The following is a 19,094-nucleotide window of genomic DNA, read 5'->3' as shown; positions in this document are numbered from 1 at the left end:
CACCTGCGACAATGATTTTTGCCCCATCAGGCACTGGGATCTCAACCCAGAATTCCAAGGGGCGGGGGAGACTGCGGGAACTATGGGATAGCTACGGAATAGCTACCCACAGTGCAACGCTCCAGAAATCGATGCTAGCCTCGGACCGTGGACGCACACCACCAAATTAATGTGCTTAGTGTGGCCGCGTGCACTCGACTTTATACAATCTGTTTTACTAAACCGGTTTATGTAAAATTGGAATAATCCCGTAGTGTAGACGTACCCTGGGTTTCACTGTCCATTACCATTCAATTTTTAAGTTCTCAGCCATTTTGACTTTACAAATTACACCTGTACCAATTACAAAGTACAGCTACAGTAATGCATGTATCTTTGCCATGCCAAGTGTCCTAGGCCACTGTAAGATCAGAGATAACGAACCAATCACCACCCTTATTCTACAACTAATTTGCATACAGCAATTTCATTGGTTGTATGAGAAAGACTGCACAGATGTTAGATTACTTGGGCCCAACTGCCACCCATACAAATCTCCCACTACAACCTCCTCCATATGCACAAATCAACACAACCACCCACATACAATAATCCCAAACGTCACTGACACCTAAAATGTCTGCTGAGTCAGTATGAAGCAATGGAAACAGCTACAAGCATGGCTAAGAGCTCTTTTTGTTTAGAATACCACCAAGTTCAATCATTGTGCCAAACATGTAGTTTGGCTAGGCAACAAATAAAAATATTAAGGGGAAGAAAACATCATTGCACCTTACAAATAGTTATCGACTTAATACCAAGGAAAGAGAAACTATTTAGAGCAGTACAAAATGGCATAACCAGAAATATAGCAACTGCTATACTGGATCAGACTAGCAGTCCATCTAAGACCAATACCCTGTCCCTAATGGTGGCCACTGGCAGATATTTCAGAAGAGATAAAAACTCTAAAGTGGAGAACTATGGAATAATCTTGCAATAGAAGACGTTTCTTCCTAAACCCCATTAGTTAGCAGCTAGATGATGCCCTAAAGCAGGGGTCCCCAACCCCCGGTCCGCGGCCCGGTACCGGACCGCGGCTTCTTACAAACGAGCGCTCCCTCCGCAGTCATGCCTGCGGGAGGTCCGCTGCTCCCGGGGCTCCGGTGGACCTCCCGCTGGCATGACTGCGGACGGTTCGCTGGTCGCGCGGCTCAGCTGGACCGCCCGCCGGCACGCCTGCGGGAGGTCCACCGGCTCCGGTTGAGCTGCCGCAGGCATGCCTGCGGGCGGTCCAGCTGAGCCGCGCGACCAGCGAACTGTCCGCAGTCATGCCTGCGGCAGCTCAACCGGAGCCGGTGGACCTCCCGCAGGCGGGTCTACCCGAGCCACGGGACGAGCGCTCCCTCCGCAGGCATGACCGGTCCCTGGTCTTGAAAAGGTTGGGGACCCCTGCCCTAAAGTACGAGTAAGTTCCAGCCATGCCCAACCACATACCTTACACCCAGACAAAAGCAGGAGTTAGTGGTGTGGAGACAGTTATGCCACTTGGTGACGTATGGAAATTGCCTCATGTAAATTTAAGTCCTCTTTGCACTACCAGAATGGCACAGAGGAGTTGGCACAGAGCAGGATCTGGCTCACAGAAAAAAATCTGTTTTAATCAAAACATATATCAAGCTAAGCAGAATTTTTGGTAAATTTCATTAGAATATTATATTCTGTAGTGTAAAAATAAGCTTTTTTTAAAAAACAAATTCCTGTGGTCAGGATAACACTAGTTTATTTACTGAAATGATGTAACTACATGATTGCTAGAGCAGCTTTTCCAAATTGCACTTTATAATTATTTCCTTTTAAAGCCCGGAGCATATATTACCCTCTTTACAAAAAACAAACACTCACAACCATCTGTTAGTGCATGTGATTGCCATTATCTGCCTACTAAGTCCAATTCAAGTGACATTCTACTGCAGTTCACTGAAATTCATCTGAGTTCAATTACTTAAAAAAGGAAGTTCGGTTTAAAACAAGATAGAAAGCACACAGAGGATATTTTTGAAAACTTTCTTCATTGATATAATAGCTGAAATACATTACTGCCAAGAAAAAAAAAGTCTTTAAGAGTCCAACATGTTGCTGTCTTCTACAATGTAGAAATGTCTTAATTCTGACTTCCATCAAGGTAAGAAAATGTGCTGTTTTGTAAGATTTCATATTGACTAGCAAACAAAGCCACTTAAAAACAGATTAGAGCCTGTTTCTTAGAAAGGACCAGCACTGAGTATACAGTAGTTATCAATTTTTTCTATATACTTGGGAAATTTTGTTATATTATATATCTCAAGATTACGTAAACTTTGATCATCTAAATTTCAGATTACTCCAGATTAATTTGTCTCCAAAATTAATTTAGAAACCTAATTTATATTATGTACCACTAATTATTCAATTTTTAGATGTTTAGATATTTACCTGTACTGTACAATTTTTCTACAATATTTCTATTTAGTCTGGTAATGGTAATACAGGGTGCTAATACAGGGTAATACAGTGGTAATACAGGGTAAATTTTTGAGCAGTTTTTCTTTAACTGTTGCTGTCCACTGATCCATCTTTTCTGCTTTATTTTTCTTTCCCCACTCCCTCTGCTGCGGCTGCTTCTTTCTAAAAGGCACTGAAGAAAGCACTAACCAACTTTGATAAAGCTTCTGGAACCCTGGACTACCAATAATGCAGTATGTAATTAAGGCCCTTTGTAGTATGTGGCAAGGCCCAAATTTACACAGCAGAGCTATACTGAAAAACATTGCAATGCTGAAGCGAAACCATCATCTTAAATGTCACATTTCTGTCAAACTATCTGCTTTCACTGCAAGAAATAGCTATAATTACTATAACAAAGATATTATAGCCTCTCTATTTTTTAAATAGATTACTTTGTACATGTGACAGTGCTGTGTGTATAGACAGCTTCCCCTGTATAATCAAGTCAGTACCCCTTCACTTGGGTGGGTCTTCCACATAGCAAGAGAAAAGGGGAAAAAACACCTTAAAATACAAAAATGTGATTACGAGACCACAAAAGTTGACAGAGGAACTCACAGACAAATGTAGTATTTGTAGTATTGAGCTTGCTCTTTGAAACTGACAAGATTTAAAAAAAAACAAAAAACTGTTCCCTTTTCATGGAGTTAAAATTTGACAACCTTCATTTTACTGGAATACTTTGCTGCATTTTTAGAAAAGTGAAAACAATGAATGCACATTTATTTACATTGTACAGATGATCACTACTCCTGTGGGACTTGCAAGCAACTGAGAGGAGACATTTTGACCTATGCAGCCAGATGGAAAGTGGGAGAAATGAATTGATGTAAATTGTAGGATCATTATCTTTAGAAGGGAGAGGAGAGCATTTCTATTAGAAGTTAAACTATAGAGCTCTTTGGGGAGGAGACCCGGTCTTCAAACATTTGTAAAGCATTTAACACAACAGGGGCCCAATCCTAATAGGTGGCTCTGGGTATTGCCATAATATACATATTTAATAAATTAATTAAATAATTTAATTACACAACAGTATCCTGTAATTTGGGCAAGATATTCCCCCCCCCCACTCCATTTCTTACAGGGTTTAAGCAAAAAGGCAGTAACTGAGGTCAGCACAGTTCTAGCAATACAATTTAACCTGTGTTTACTGTGGAATTAGTTGAGGGGAGCACAATACATTAAGGTTTGTTTAAACAAAACTAAACCCAAAATTTTGAGAGTGATGGTGTGGTAGACTATTTTAAAATTTTTCTACAATCTTGATTACAGTCTCCAGATTATGAAGCCAAGTTTAAGACCTAGTCTACTTGACTGTGACCGTTTCTTTTTTCCTGAATATTTAAGAGATGACATAAATAGGATAAAGTGTACTAGTCAGAATCAATTGTAACTTCTAATTTGATTCACAAGTATCTTACCCTTATCAAAGCTTGCATTAGCACCTCTGTCCAGTAGGATACGAACTAATTCCACATGAGCAACACTAGCAGCATACATCAGGGGAGTCCATCCAAACTGAAAACTAGATTCTACGTTCACACCTGTCAAAACGTTAAAAAAATTACAAAGGTAAATATGTATTTTATAACTCCAACTCCAATATACACAGTAAATGTAAATATTTAACTGTTTTCTCTAATGTGTTTCTATCTATTCCTAGGGAGAGAAAATGCTTTGTTCCATATTTTTATTTTCTTTGATCAATTAAAAGACTCCCTCTCTGCTTGGAACTCTGGAAACAAATTCCACAACTGAATATCAAGAAGCCTGATTCTTAACCCAACAAAACAAAACAAAACCACCGTAACTTTCAAACATGATCCCAGAGACAAAAAGATTTTAGAAAGGCTAGCAACACACAATTGCAGCAAAGTTATTAATTATTATAGCTGTGCCCAGATTTATCTTCTCCGCGTAAATAATGCAGTGATTCCCACTGATAATAAAAAAAGATGACGACTTTTGATTTTGCCTCATGAATTGGACTTTGTGTGGGAGATCACCAAACAGGAAGTAGGCTGTGTCTAGCAACAGTGAGAGGAGCAAGTAATTCCACCCTAGCTGGTTGCTGGGGTTTTCGTGATTTAGAATGCCCCTACACCGGTCCCCTCTGACCTCTGTCTGCGTTTGCTTTAGCATAAGCTACCTTAACGTTTAGTACTACCTAATTAAATGTCTTTAGAGGAAAAAACCAAGACTTAACCACAACACCCAGATGTGGTTCTAGACTAATGATTTCCCATGCACAAGAGAAAAATATTACCCAACTGTAATTCTGCTTCTCTAAAACCATCATTTATGCAAGTTTCTGACTGTTCAGTCTTTGCTTCTTAGCATAAGACTTGTGTTACTTCCCTATTTAAGATTTTGACCCTGGAGGGGAGCTGGGCAAAGCACATACTAGGCCCTGTATCCGGCTACTACATATCATGTCCTAAAAAACTGAAATGCTACCTTCTTGACATTCCAGTCAGGTCTTGCAACTGTCCAGGAGAAGCTCTCAAGACAAACATAATATAAGATGATCAACAAAAGATTTAAAAGTGCCCCAGAAAAATATTTTTAAAATAAGATGCAAGAGAAGAATTCCTCAAAAAGTAATTTTCAAACCCCAAGAAGAATTAGGAAGGGAGTGGGAATGCTCAAACCCCAGTGCTGAAACTTGTATTGTAGGGTGGCATAAGAAGGAAAGGACATAGCTGGTTAGTCTTCCCTCACCACCATCTCAAAAAGCAGAATTAAATTACCTAATTAGGGAAGTGTTAAGATCACCACCACCAGGGACTATCAACCTCTTCATGTCTGTACCCTCTGAATCAGCAGTAGTGCCAGGCTTTTTTAAGTGAGGGAGGCACTACCAGTTCAGTGTCTGGCCAAGGAAGGACATGTCCTCTTGTGTGGAGGTCTTTCCCTTTCTGGAAATGGTGAAAGGTGGCACAGAAACAAGGGACTGCCACTGGGTGCAAGACAAATCTGTCAGGGGTGCAGAAACTTATACCACTTTGAATGAGCCACCTCATGGTACACCTTACAGTACAGCCACTGCAGGGAAGCTTTGATTTGCCATGAAGGTAGCTAGAGAGTGGAGAGAGAAGAGAAAAACTCGTATCAGACATCTTGGGACAAAGCTACCAGTATCTAACAGCTGCATGAGGAACAGACCATTTTCAGACTCCCAGAAAAAGAAACAAAAAACTGGACAATTGCTGTATGGAATTACACAAGTCAAAGAAAGTGAAGCCAGTTCGGAAGCCTACAACAGTCACAGGAACCCATTAGGAAAAGTAAGGAAATATGGCTGGGATTGAGATCTAATGTGAATGCTGAATTAGACCTAGATTATGAAGAGCCAAGATGCTCGAAGCATACTATTAGAAGGGTAACAACAGTGAATCTTGTAATCTTGATGGCAAATTGTTTCATCCTTCTACCAGAGACAGAAAGAAAAGCGGATGAGAGGTACATGGGGGCACCAGGAATGAAAAATGAGGATTGGTTTCAAAATACTGTACACCAAGGGATCCCCAACACGGTGCCCGCGGGTGCATCTAAATGTGCCCGCGTCCTGGCCCGCAGTGGAGCATCTGCCGAAATGCCGCCGAATTTCAGTGGCATTTCGGCGTCGCCGCCTCTTGATGATGCCGCTTGCTGCCAACAAGCGACGTCATCGAGAGGCAGCGATGCCGAAATACCGCAGAAATTCAGTAGCATTTCGGCTGATGCTCCAGCGCCGCCACGGTCCTTCGTCTGGCACCTGCCAGACGAAAAGGTTGGGGACCACTGCTGTACACTATTAACAAAAAGCATGTTTAGATCTTGGCAGCACTTTTAACTCAGAAGGTATGTCTACACAGCAGCTAGGAGATGTAATTCCCAGTACAAGTAGACATACACGTGCTAGTTCTGCTTGAGTTAGTGCCTAAAAATAACAACTGTGGCCGTGACAGCAGCAGCAGCAGCTTGGGCAAGCCATTCGAGTATGTATCCAGGGATAGTCAGCTATATTGGTTCTCCTTAATAATACACCTGTGCACACAGCTGGCCCATGTAACCAAGCAATCTTATCGCCTTCCAGATCCCTTCCATATCACTGTTTCACTCATATCTTGTTTCAAATTGGAATAAGCTCTTTACAGCAGGGACTGTGTCTTCATATCTTTGTGCTGCTAGCACAACTGGATCCTGATAGGGCCTTTTTATACTGCAATATAAAAGAACCACCAAACACCACATCTAATGGCATTATATTCTGCGGCTCCATTAAATAAATATTTTAAATTTACCTACCATTATGGAAAGTATCTGCATATACAGTGGACTGCAAGATGGCTATCAACAATAGTGGAAGGGTTCACTTTCTTTGAGGTCAAACTCACAATTCTTACAAGGCAACTAAAACAAGTATTTTGAAGACTAGCATTTATTTACAGTTTAAATTCTTCTAGTTTTCTACCTCGGTCCCTCCTGCCTCACTCCACTGTATGTATCACTGGCTAGAGCTAGACAATGAAACTTAACCAAGAGATAAACAGAATGGAAGCTGAGCAAGACAGAAAGGTGGCACGACAAAAGTTTGGTAAGGAAACAGGCAATTGGGGGTAGGAGGAAGAGAAACATCAAGAGAGGCTGGGATGGCAATACCAGGGAAAAAGAAATGTAGGAAAAACAACAATACACACAGCTTTAGCCACTAGAAGGAATGTCAAAACTTGTTGCAGAAATGTGACTAGCAGTCCACTACAACTACACATGAGTACGGTACAGTCTATATTTAAGGTAAAGTCTACATTCTCCTAGTGGAAAATGACATGAAGTCCCTCATCCCTCTGCAGTGACTTAAGTCCCTTTAGACTCAACTCTTGGTTTTACTGGGAACTACAGCATGCCAAAATCTCCAGCCAAACGCTGTCTCTGCTGAGTACTGCAGGTCTGACCATGTTGCTGCTTTATATATTAAAATAGCTTGGTCATGTGGTTTGTCTGTCCTATATATTGCTATCACTATGATAAGAAGGGTGTTTAACAGCCAATGATGAGATTTGTTTTACAGCATTCAATACTGTGCAAGGTACCCTACAAAGAATCAAACTAATCCTTCTCAGAAGATAGATAGATATAAAGAATGGAGACTAGCATGGAAGAAGCAGAGGGAGAAGGGATGAGTGCACATAAGGAGTCTGTGACTTCTGCAATGTTTTCTCCTTTTAATATTCATTTTTAGACCCATATCCTCCTCTTTTCTCTAGTCCTCTCACACACCGCAGCCCGATTTAATATAGCTATTAAATGCTTACGTATAATTAACCCATATTCATTAGCAAACTTTTATCATGTTATCCTCCACAAAGTTACCCACAAGTCAATCTTTTAACCATACAAAACAGCTGAGAGAGTTAGAACTACTGACTCCTAAAGAAGGAAAGGTGGGCCATCCATAGCACCTCACAGCTGTTCCTGCTGCTGTGTGCCTCCTGAAGGAAGCCAGGGACAACTTTAAGGGCCACTCCCTAGAACAGGGGTGGCCAACCTGAGCCTGAGAAGGAGCCAGAATTTACCAATGTACATTGCCAAAGAGTCACAGTAATACGTCAGCAGCCTCCCATCAGCTCTCCCACTCCGCTCCCAGCGCCTCCCACCCAATGGCAGCCCTGCCAATCAGCACCTCCCCCTCCCGATCAGCTGTTTCCTGGCATGCAGGAGGCTGGGGGGGGGGGGAGGGGAAAGGAGCGAGGGCACAGCAGGCTCAGGGGAGGGGGCAGGAAGGGGTGGAGTAGAGCCAGGGCCTGTGGCAGGGCCTGAGGCAGAGCCAGAGGGTTGAGCAGTGAGCACACCCCTCCGCCCCCCGGCACATTGGAAAGTTGGTGCCTGTAGCTCCAGCCCCAGAATCAGTGCCTAAACAAGGAGCGCATATTAATTTCTGAAGAGCCGCATGTGGCTCCGGAGCCACAGGTTGGCCACCCCTGCCCTAGAAAATGCTGTAGGCTTTAATCCACATGGCCTCAATAGCCCCTCTCTCTAGACTGCTGTGTACTCTAGGGATCCTTCTTATGGAAAACAAAGACATCCCACTTTTTATGCTAAATGTACACAATTTCTCATCCATCTTGCAACTCAGGTACAAAACAAAACATTTCCTTTGCCCTTTTAATGCAATTGTTTTTAGTGCTTGTTATGTCCAGGTTGTGCCAGAGGTTTTTCTTTAACTAGCTGGATTCTAGCAATATAAAGATAAAGATCTGTGATTCACCTCCACAGGCAACACTTGGCATAAAAGTACCTTCCTTATCTCTGTTAACAGTAGAGTACACGGCTCCTCTAGTAGCATTTTGTCCAAATATTCTGTTGACTTATGTTACTATCAATAGGAAAGCTACTTTTGTAGACAGAAAATGAGATCTGACGTTCTAAATGTGAATGAGGTAATGCTTGAAGAACTAAGGTCAAGTTCCACGTACGGACTCTTATCCCCAACAGATTCAAGTTACTTGACACCTATTGAAATCAAAAGGATGTACAGACAGATTTGTTTGGCCCATTCCTAAAATAAACTTTAGCACACAATCTGTTCATATTCAGACTCAGTTAATTTGTCCTATAAGAATTCAAAGATGCAAGTCACTGGTGGATTTATATGACTTATTTCTCTGGGAGAGCAACAGTCCTCAAACAATCATATCCCTGCATACTCTGTCAATGTGCAGTGTGGCTCTTAGATATAACCAGATGTTAATTACTATTTCTGCACATAATTTCTCTCTCAGCAGCAATGCAGAAACACCAAGATCTAGCCCAAGTCTAAAAAGAATTTTTGGACTCAGTAAGTCTTCACTTTTGAAGTACCGAAGACAGTATTAAAAACTGAATTTACTCTGAGATTTTAGCCTTATTGGTCACTGCAGAGGTGGCAGAGTAATCAATATTTTCCATCTTTGTGGATGTAAGAGAAAATGGGGCAAATAGGAATTATAAAGACCACTCAAGTGTGTGGTCTAAGTCTCATGAAAAGAAACTGATTTGAAATAAATTGTGATGATAAAGGCCTAATTTTGAAGTTCTCAAAAGATGCTACTTTAAGACCTTTTTTCTTCTTGGCAGTACCTAAGGAATCAAGTATAGCCCCAAGAACTGTTCTGAGGACAGAAGAAACAGAGCTAATTCTCTCTCTTAATACCCCAAGTTGGGTGTTGACACTGTATTTACACACTTTTTTATTCACCCTATTTACATACATTTCTAAGGCAACTTTCTCTGTAGCATTTATGCAGTCAACCGCATCAAAATGAAAAAATGCACTTTACATAAAAGATAAAGATCTATTAGATTGCCTGTTCCCTTATCTACTCACTTCCCCCACCAACACAGAATTTTACCCTACACTATGACAATGTGATAGCCACACTCCTATGTTACAGCAACACCTCCAAAAACCTTTGGGTGGATTCTCCATCACTTTGCCAAATTTACTTCTGAAGCAAAATTAACATTAGATTGTATGTAATTTCTCATGGGCTGCTCTAGTTTGTGACACGGACTGCAGTGGCATAGAACTTGGCTCAAAGCTGTCTTTCCTCCACTTCCCTCCTCAAGCTGTACCTTGGGAATATGCCTCTAACAAGTTCTACTGAGCAAATCTGGTTGGATCAACAAAGTTACCTCTATGACCCCGGAACCAACTCCTCATCAAATTGAATTACTGCGCCTATACTACAGCTCTTCAAAGAAACTGATGAACAAATTTAACATTGTTCAGACTGCTTCCTCACCTCTCATTGAACCCATTCTCAGAAACAGCCATACCATTTTTGCTAAAAAAATTCAAAAAAGAATTCTGCCTGTGGCAGACAGCAACATCGAAAATTTCAGACTGAATGGTTAAAGTTTGCCAAAGTTATAAGCCACTAAAAACAGAGGCTTATAATGTAAATCATTAGGCAACGCTAACTATATAGGCACCACTCACAATTAGCGCCACCTATCAACAAAGAAAGCTTTGATACAAAGTATGAGATCACAAACATTTAATTCAAAGTGATGTTAATTTGCTTCACCCTCTTAAACAACCAATTTTGCCATAATAGTGTTTTACTTAAAATGAATGCAATACTGTGGTCAAGAAATTGGTAGTTTTTATTTTCAGAAGATACATCACTCAGTTTAATATCTGAAAAAAACCCTTGAGTTTGCCAACAAGTTACAATTTTCCAGAAATTATACTAATTTTCTCAGAACAGATACTCCTTGCTGCTATACTCCAGTTTTCTGTTGAAACACAATTTTCTGAAGATCACCATGAGGCAGGTTAATTTATCTGTGTAGCTCATGACCAGGGCTGGCTCCAGGGTTTTTGCCGCCCCAAGTGGCAGGAAAAAAAAAAAAAAAAAAAGCTGCGATCGCGATTGGCAGCAGCTCCACCGCGCCGCTTTCTTCTTCAGCTACAATTCGGTGGCCGGTTCTTCCCTCCGAGAGGGACCGAAGGATCCGCCGCCGAATTGCCAGGGAAGAGCTCAAAGTGCCATACCTTCCTCTTGGCCGCCCCAAGTACCTGCTTGATGAGCTGGTGTCTGGAGCCGGCCCTGCTCATGACTGACCACTCTAACTGCCCTGGATACTGCAATAAAGGATGCAATGCCTGAATACTGGGTTAATGGAAATGTTTTCTAAGCGAGGAAGCTATTTGAAAATCAAACTAGTATTTTTAAGCCAAATTTGTAAGAGTGAAAAACATCACACAAGTTGATTAAAGATCAGACAATCTAGCAATCTGAAACTACTGTTGCCAGGACAGACCAAGAGGCAGACCGCAGGCAGGGCCAGCTCTAGGCTTTTTGCCACCCCAAGCCAAAAAAAAGGTGTCTGAAATGGCACCCCTACCACATACTTGGTTTGCTGGTGCAGCCCTGACCACAGGCACAATCATGCTGGTGAGTGTGTGTGTGCGCAATTTCCAATCAGGATAGGTACATCTCTACCCTGATATAACGCTGTCCTCGGGAGCCAAAAAATTTTACTGAGTTATAGGTGAAACCACGTTATATTGAACTTGCTTTGATCCGTCGGAGTGTGTAGCCCCCACCCCCAGAGCACTGCTTTACCACGTTATATCCGAATTCATGTTATATCAGGTTGTGTTATATCAGGGTAGAGGTGTATAAAAAAACTGAAAAGCAAGAACCACTGAATTCCCACCCTCAATTTAGCACCCCCCACACACGCAAATTTACAATACATTGTTTGCAAACCTAGTATTCTCTTTTTAAAATATAGTGATAACAAAATGTAAGGAAGTAGAGGATACTATACAGCATGCTTAGTATATTCCATCTGAAAGAAAACCTTACCAATGAATCAAGAACCCTAAACATCTGAGCTATGGTACACAATGTTATTCCTGGCAAACTAATGACTTTATGGCAATGCTGGATGGTGACCCACTCATAAGGAGATAGTGATTCTGTAATTACATTTTGAATAAATATAGAGTCTATACTGTTTTACAAATGTTTGATTACACCTACACAGGCTTAGCAATACTCCTTTGACATGAGAAATTTAGAAGGCCTTCTAAATTTCTCATTTTCCCAAATTCAATACATTTGAGTTAAGTTTACAATCCACTTTTCTCACCTGAATTTAAAAGTTCTTCAATCATGGACACATCCCCAGAAGTCAAAGCTTTCTTTAATGTTTCATCCTTGTCTTGTAACCGTAATGTTTTACTAAATTGCTGAACAGGCAAAAAAATAAAATCAGAGCCAGGTTACTTCATAATAAACATTTTTTCTACTCAACTTTCAACATGCTTTTGAAGGCATGCTGGAGAAGGAAGTAGAAGAAAAATCATTGTTTTCTTTCCTTTATCTTGGTCTGAATAATTGCCAGGATTTGTTTAGGTTCTACTATAATTTACTGATAAGGACAATGCAAGAGAAAGTTACAGCACAGAAAGGAAAATAATTTACATACAGTTCTACAGTGAAATACATGTGCCTGTAAAAATGGCACTTTTTTACTCAATAGATCTGCTCTCCTAGCACATTCCACCAAACTGGCTTACATTATTAAAAAATGAGATTTTTACGAACCAACACAGCTTGTGGAGAGGTAGATTTATTTTCTTGCTTGCACAACAGAACTGATAGTTCCTATAGCAAGGCTACCCATTCTCAAAAGGGACTGAGTCCAAGTTTGGCAATACCACCTTGCGACAATACTCCTGACTGTGGAGCCCAGTGGCGGGATTCAGCAGCTACGTCACCCAATAGCGAGAGTCAGCAGCCAAGGATAGAGGAACTCAGGCCTTCCCTACTCCACTGGGTTCCAACCCAGAGCCCAAAGAAACAATAATTTACATTGCACAAGCTAGGAGACAGGCGCCCCATGCCTAGTCCCTGGGCCATTTCCTACCCCGGCTTTAGATCATCTGAAGATCTGTCTTGTGGTCCCCTTTGGGGTTCTTGTCTGTGGTGGTTCAGCGTCCACAGCCCCTGTGGCTGAAAAGTCTGTGGCGGTTTGACCATAAGGCCTAGTTCCAGCCTTTGGGAATCTCAGTGGCTTCTCTGCAGGAGACTGTAAACCCATCTGCTCTCCTGCTCAGTCAGCCCAAACTGAGTTGAGTGCTGCCTTTTGAGCCCTCCCTCCCCAGCAAGGGTGAGGGGGCATGGCTTCCTGTGTCCAGAGCAACCCCTTTACCATTGTCTCTGCCATGTGGGGCTCGTACACCCTGTCACACGCATGCAAGCCTAGCCTTATGCTGTCAGTTACACTTGCATACACAACAGAATCCAAGGCCAATGTGGTTGCATAGATATAATTAAAGCAGTTTTTTATCACAAATCTATTACTGGAAGTGCTGGCAGAATACTGGGGTGGGGTGGAATCATGAATATTTCGTTATTGTTTGTTTCCAGTCACAGCATGTGATAAGTGTCACCTAAACTCTGCATTTCCCAGTTTTCTAACATTCATTATTCCTTATTAAGAAACATAGCCTGACCTGATAATTAGGCTTGGAAGGATTAGATATTTATTGGTAAATGCTGATTTCACCATATACACAAAACAACGAAAAATATTTCCAATAATAATAATACTAATCAAAATTTTCAGATAGGTAATCCCAACAACTGAACATTTAAATACATAAAAACAGAAAAAAGAATGCTTAAAAATAAACACTGATCTTATCCGCAGGTTCGGCCAATCGGGGGCTGCAGGAAGGGCGGCCAGCATGTCCCTCATCCCGTGCCACTTCCTGCAGCTCCCATTGGCCTGGAGCGGCGAACCGCAATTGGCCAAACCTGCGGACAGCAGGGGCTTTCCCTCAACAAGCGGCAGCCCAAGTTTGAGAACCACTGGTCTAGAAACTCACATCAGTAGCTCACAGATTAGCAATTTTGTTCATTCAAAATATTTACTGAATCCTGAAAATGGACCCAGTTCACCAAAGCATTTAGGCAGGTGCTTATTTCCATGCCTATTCAAAGTACTTAAGCAGATGCCTCACTGAAATTAATGTGACAAAGTCCCTTTTCGGAGTAGATTTGAACTTTAAGTCTGAATCCTGTAAAACACAGGAATCTTAAAAATACCAATTTGCTAGGAGCAGCCAGAAGCCTTCAAGACCCCAGAACTATAATATTCAGTTCAACTGTGGTGAAACTCCAAGGCAAAACTGATTTAATTGAGTGGAATTTTTCTTCCCCATCATTACAAACACGTTTGTCAATACAGTGATATGTCCTGGCTGCTCCTAAAATCATTTTGGTACATGAACAATTTACACTTTATTTAAATAAAAACAAAATTAGAAATAAGAAGCTAGCAGAAGTTATATTTCTTATGAATACCTAATAGTCTAAAACAGAAATAAGATTTTTTTTGTATTATCTTAAAACGTCCCACGGTCACTAAGTCAACTGGAAACTTTTGTGTGGATTCAGTATAAGGTTGTGACAGTATTTAACACTTAGCTATACTGCACGCTGCACTTCTAAAGCCATGTACAAATAAAATACAAACAAGGCAGAAATACGGGGGGGTGGGGGGAGAACATCCTCAGCCACATCCCCATTGACAGAAGGCTGTGACCCAGAGGGTGGATGACTTATGGGCTTTGCTGGATCAGCACAGGCCATGCATGGGATGCCGTGGCTGCTCGGAGTGCTCCCAGAGTTGGTACCACGGTAGGACTCTATATCAAAGCAAGGCTCACATCACACCCAGCGAGCCACGTGTGCAGCAGCGGTGCAGCTCACTAGGTTGCCAGGCGTCCGGTTTTCAACAGAATGCCCAGTCGAAAAGGGACCCTGGCAGCTCCAGTCAACACCGCTGACTGGGCTGTTAAAAGTCCAGTCGGCAGTGCAGTGGGCCTAAGGCAGGTTCCCTATCTGCCCTGACTCCACACAGCTCCCGGAAGCTGCCTGCATGTCCCTGTGGCCCCTCGGTGCAGGGGAGCCAGGGATACGCTATGTGTTGCCCCCGCCCTGAGCACTGCCTCCATAGGTCCACTTGGCTGGGAACCACAGCCCATAGGAGCTGCAAGGGCAACACCTGCAGGCAAGGATAGCATGCAGAGCCCCCGGCCAACCCTGCACCTACGGCAGGGGTGGGCAAACTACAGTCGTTTTAAGATGGCCCGCAAGCTTCCACTGGGGAGCGGGATCTGGGGCTTGCCCCACTCCGGTGCTCCAGCCGGGGCACAAGGTCGGGGGCCGCACCATGTGGCTCCTGGAAGCCACAGCAAGGCCCCACCCTGGTGCTCCAGCTGGGGCGCAAGGTTGGGGGCCACTTCACGCAACTTCTATAAGCCACGGCCTGGCCCCGCTCCGGCTCCTACACACTCCAATGGCCCCACTCCAATGGCCTCCTCCAGCACTCCAATGGGAGATACAGGGGTGGTGCCTGTGGATGGGGCAGCATGCAGAGCCGCCTAGCTGCACCTCTGTGTAGGAGCTGGAGAAGGGACATGCCACTGCTTCCGGGAGCTGCTTGAGGTAAGCACCACTTGCCACATCCCAACCTCCCTGCCCCAGCCCTGATCCCCCTCCTGCCCTCCAAACCCCTCAATCCCAGCCCAGAGCACCCTCCTACACCTCAAACCCCTCATCCCCACCCCCAAGCCCACACCCCCAGTTGGAGCCTGCATCCCTTCCCACACTCCAACCCCCTTCCCCAGCCTAGAGCCCCCTCCCACACCCTGAACTCATTTCTCGCTCCCCACCCTGGAGCCCCCAATTTTGTGAGCATTCATGGCCCGCCATACAATTTCAATTCCCAGCTGTGGCCCTCAGGCTAAAAAGTTTGCCCACTCCCAGCCTAGGGGACTACAGGGACACATGGGCCACTTCCAGGAGCCACCTGAGGTAAGTGCCATCCCTGGCCCTACCCCTGAGCCTGCAGCCCCAGCCAGAGACCTCACCCCCCTCCCACACCTGAACCCCCTGCCCCAGCCCAGTGAAAATGAGTGGGTGGGTGGGTGGTGGAGACCAAGTGAGGAAGGGGGGGCGGTGGAGTGAGTAGGGGCAGAGCCTCGGGGACGGGGTGGGGGTGAAGGGGGTTCAGTTTTCTGCAATGAAGAAGTTGGCAACCCCAGGCCCAACCGATGAGCGCCGAGCACGCGGGCCAAGCAGGGAAGCGCTCTGGACCGCCCCGCAACCCAGCCACGCCGCGGAGCTCGGCACCCAGCCCGGGCCCAGCACCACCGCCCGCTGGGCTGGGCAGAGCGGCGGGAGCCCGCGGCCGCCCCCACCTGCGGCTCGTGCTGCACGAACCCGATCACCCAGCGGTCCTCGTCGCTGTCGCTGCTCTCGCCTCCCCCGGCCACCGCCAGCGAGCGGGAAGACCCCGGCATGGCCTCTGCTGCCGCCGGCCGCGCACCCGCACTGCGCACCCGGGCCCCGGCACCCCAGCCTCGTTTCCACTCCCCGCCGCCAGAGCGGGAAACCATCTCAGGTGGGAAGCCGCTGCGGGTCACGTGGCTCTGCGGCGGGGCCCGGGGGACTGTGGGAGGGCGTGTTCGACGCCCCTGCCCGGGCGGGGCAGGGAGACCGGGCTGTGGGAGGAAGCCTGCGGGCGAGGCGGAGGGGCCTGCAGGCAGGGCCGTGGGACCCCGCGGGCGGGGCTGGACGTTGCCAGTTTATGAGTCATGTCAGGGTTTGGGATTTTAATTAAGGCAGCATAAATCCCGCAGGAAGGGCCCTATCTGGGCCCCTGAACAAGGTCCCGTTAATTTCAGTAGGAACGGGTGTTCTCAGCTAGTGCTTCTGGGACAGATATGACGCTCTTGCCCCCCCTCTCCGAAACGTGATGGCTGCTACTTGCAGGATGGGACTAAGTATAAACCCCATAGTCAGTGATTTCTTCTGCTCTCAGAACAAGGGTTGTCCTGGCTGGAAAACTTTGAAGTAACACCACAGTAGCATAGAAAGGAGTGCTAAGGAGTCACCCTTATGGTCTCCTTTTACCATCACTAAATTCACAAATCTCTGTTTACAAAACAAATTAGGAATCCAATCCCACATTCCTTTCCTTTCCTTGATGTCCGTGTGAGATTTGGTTGGGTAAGGAGTGAAGAATTTGGCCCTAAATCTAGTAGCAGTGTGCACTACCTGTGGGCCAAAGGCCAGATGCACTTGGTGAGTCATAAAATGTGGCCCTGCCTGCTACTTAGTTTCTTACTTCATCTACAGCATGAAGATAAGATCACGTGATTTTTTTATTGCAAGTGAATTCTAAATGCCAGCAACTGTTATTAATCTGTCAAGACAGGTACAGGTAATAAATATTATAGTTCTGTGCATTACTTTGTTAATGTTAGGAACCTTTAGGAAATGGATAGATAATAAGACAGTAAATATCATAATGCCACTATATAAATCCCTGGATGGTTCCTAACTTGAATACTGTGTGCAGTTCTGGTTGCCCCATCTGAAAAAAAGATTTATTAGAATTGAGAAAAAGCACAGAGAAGGATAACAAAAATGATGAGGAGGTAAAAATAATCTCTTCCATATTAGGAGGTATTAAACTGTTCAGTTTAGAAAAGAGATGCCTAAGGGAGGATATGGTAGAGGTCTACAGAATCACAACTGGCATGAAGGAAGTGTTACTACCCCTTCCCATAACACAAGAACCAGGGGGCTCCTCTTGACACAGGGGCTGGCTTCCTCCTTGCTTTGGGGGTGCTCAACCCCTGCCAGGCCCAGCCCCCACTCTACCCCTTCCTCCCACCCCGCCTCTTCCTGCACAGTTCTGCCCCCTCCCCCAAGCGTGCCCTGTGCCCGCACCTCCTCCTCCTTCCAGCACGTCCTGCATGCCATGGAACAGCTGATCCGGGGTAGATGGGAAGCACTGGGAGGGAGTCGGGGAGGAGTTGATCGGCAGGTCTGCTGGCTGGCAGGAGGCACTGTGGGGGAGGGGCCAGCTGCTGGTGGGTGCTAAGCAATCACTAATATTTTTCTGTGGGTGCTCAAGGGCTGGAGCATGGAATTGGCACCTATGCCTCATGAAATTAATAGGCAGCAGGTTTAAAACAAACAAAAGGAAGTCCTTCACACAGCAATCCATCAAACTGTGAAACTCGTCAGGGGATGTTGTGAAGGCCAAAAGTAAACTGGGTTCAAAGAAGAATTAGATAAGTTCATGGAGGACAGGTTAATCAATAGCTATTAGCCAAGATGGTTGCGGATACAATTTCATGCTTATGTTTAAGGCCCTACCAAATTCATAGCCATGAAACTTGGTCTTTCTCCCCTCCCCCCTGTGAAATCTGATCTTTTGTGTGCTTTTACCTTGTACTATACAGATTTCATGGGGGAGACCAGCATTTCTCAAATTGGGGGTCCTGACCCAAAAGGGAGTTGCAGGGCGGTCAGAAGGTTATTTTAGGGGGGTCATGATATTGCCACCCTTACTTCTGTGCTGCCTTCTGAGTTGGGTGGCTGGAGAGCAGCGGCTGCTGGTTGGGTGCCCAGCTCTGAAGTCAGTGCCCTGCCAGCAGCAGCGCAGAAGTAAGGGTGGCAATACTATATCATGCCACCCTTACTTCTGCATTGCTGCCATCATTCAGAGCTGGGTGGCTGGAGAGTGGCGGCTGCTGACTGAGGGCCCAGGCAGCAGCACAGAAGTAAGGTGGCAGTACCATGCCATGCCATCCTTACTTCTGTGCTGCTACTGGCAGCGGGTTTGCTTTCTGAGCTGGGCTCCCAGCCAACAACTGCCACTCTCCAGTTGCCCAGCCCTGAAAGCAGTGTCACTGTCAGCAGCAGCACAGAAGTAATGGTATCAGTACCGCAACCTGCCCTACAATAACCTTGTGACCCCTCAACTCCTTTTTGGGTGAGGACCTCTAAAATTACCACACTGTGAAATTTCAGATTTAAATAGCTAAAATAATGAAATTTATAATTTATTAAATCCTATGACTGTGAAATTGACCAAAATGGATTGTGAATTTGGTAGGGCCCTACTTACTTTTTCATGTGTGTTACAGGCAATATAAGTAGTGATGCCTATAGTTATAATTGCCCAATACTTCCCATTCTAAGACCTTTTTTTAAAATTAC

At 44.6% G+C, this 19,094-nt stretch overlaps 1 protein-coding gene across 2 annotated transcripts in view; it reads right to left on the bottom strand.

Annotated features, from left to right (window-relative positions):
* The window catches only part of ASZ1 (ankyrin repeat, SAM and basic leucine zipper domain containing 1), a 101,271-nt gene extending 84,794 nt beyond the window's left edge, over positions 1-16,477 (bottom strand). The window contains exons 1-3 of one of the 2 annotated variants that reach the window (XM_045006607.1): positions 16,280-16,477; positions 12,157-12,256; positions 3,951-4,073 (exon numbers count right to left, since the gene is read on the bottom strand). In XM_045006607.1, the coding sequence (XP_044862542.1) occupies positions 3,951-4,073; positions 12,157-12,256; positions 16,280-16,477 (421 nt within the window). Of the gene's footprint in view, positions 1-3,950; positions 4,074-12,156; positions 12,257-16,279 lie in introns of those variants that run through there. The other variant, XM_045006623.1, reaches the window with a different exon arrangement.
* Between the last annotated feature and the right edge of the window lie 2,617 nt (positions 16,478-19,094).

This window comes from Mauremys mutica, chromosome 1, assembly GCF_020497125.1.
Source record: "Mauremys mutica isolate MM-2020 ecotype Southern chromosome 1, ASM2049712v1, whole genome shotgun sequence".
Lineage (NCBI taxonomy): Eukaryota > Metazoa > Chordata > Testudines > Geoemydidae > Mauremys > Mauremys mutica.
The sequence above is the reverse complement of the archived record's forward strand: the minus strand, read 5'-3'. Positions and strand labels throughout refer to the sequence as shown.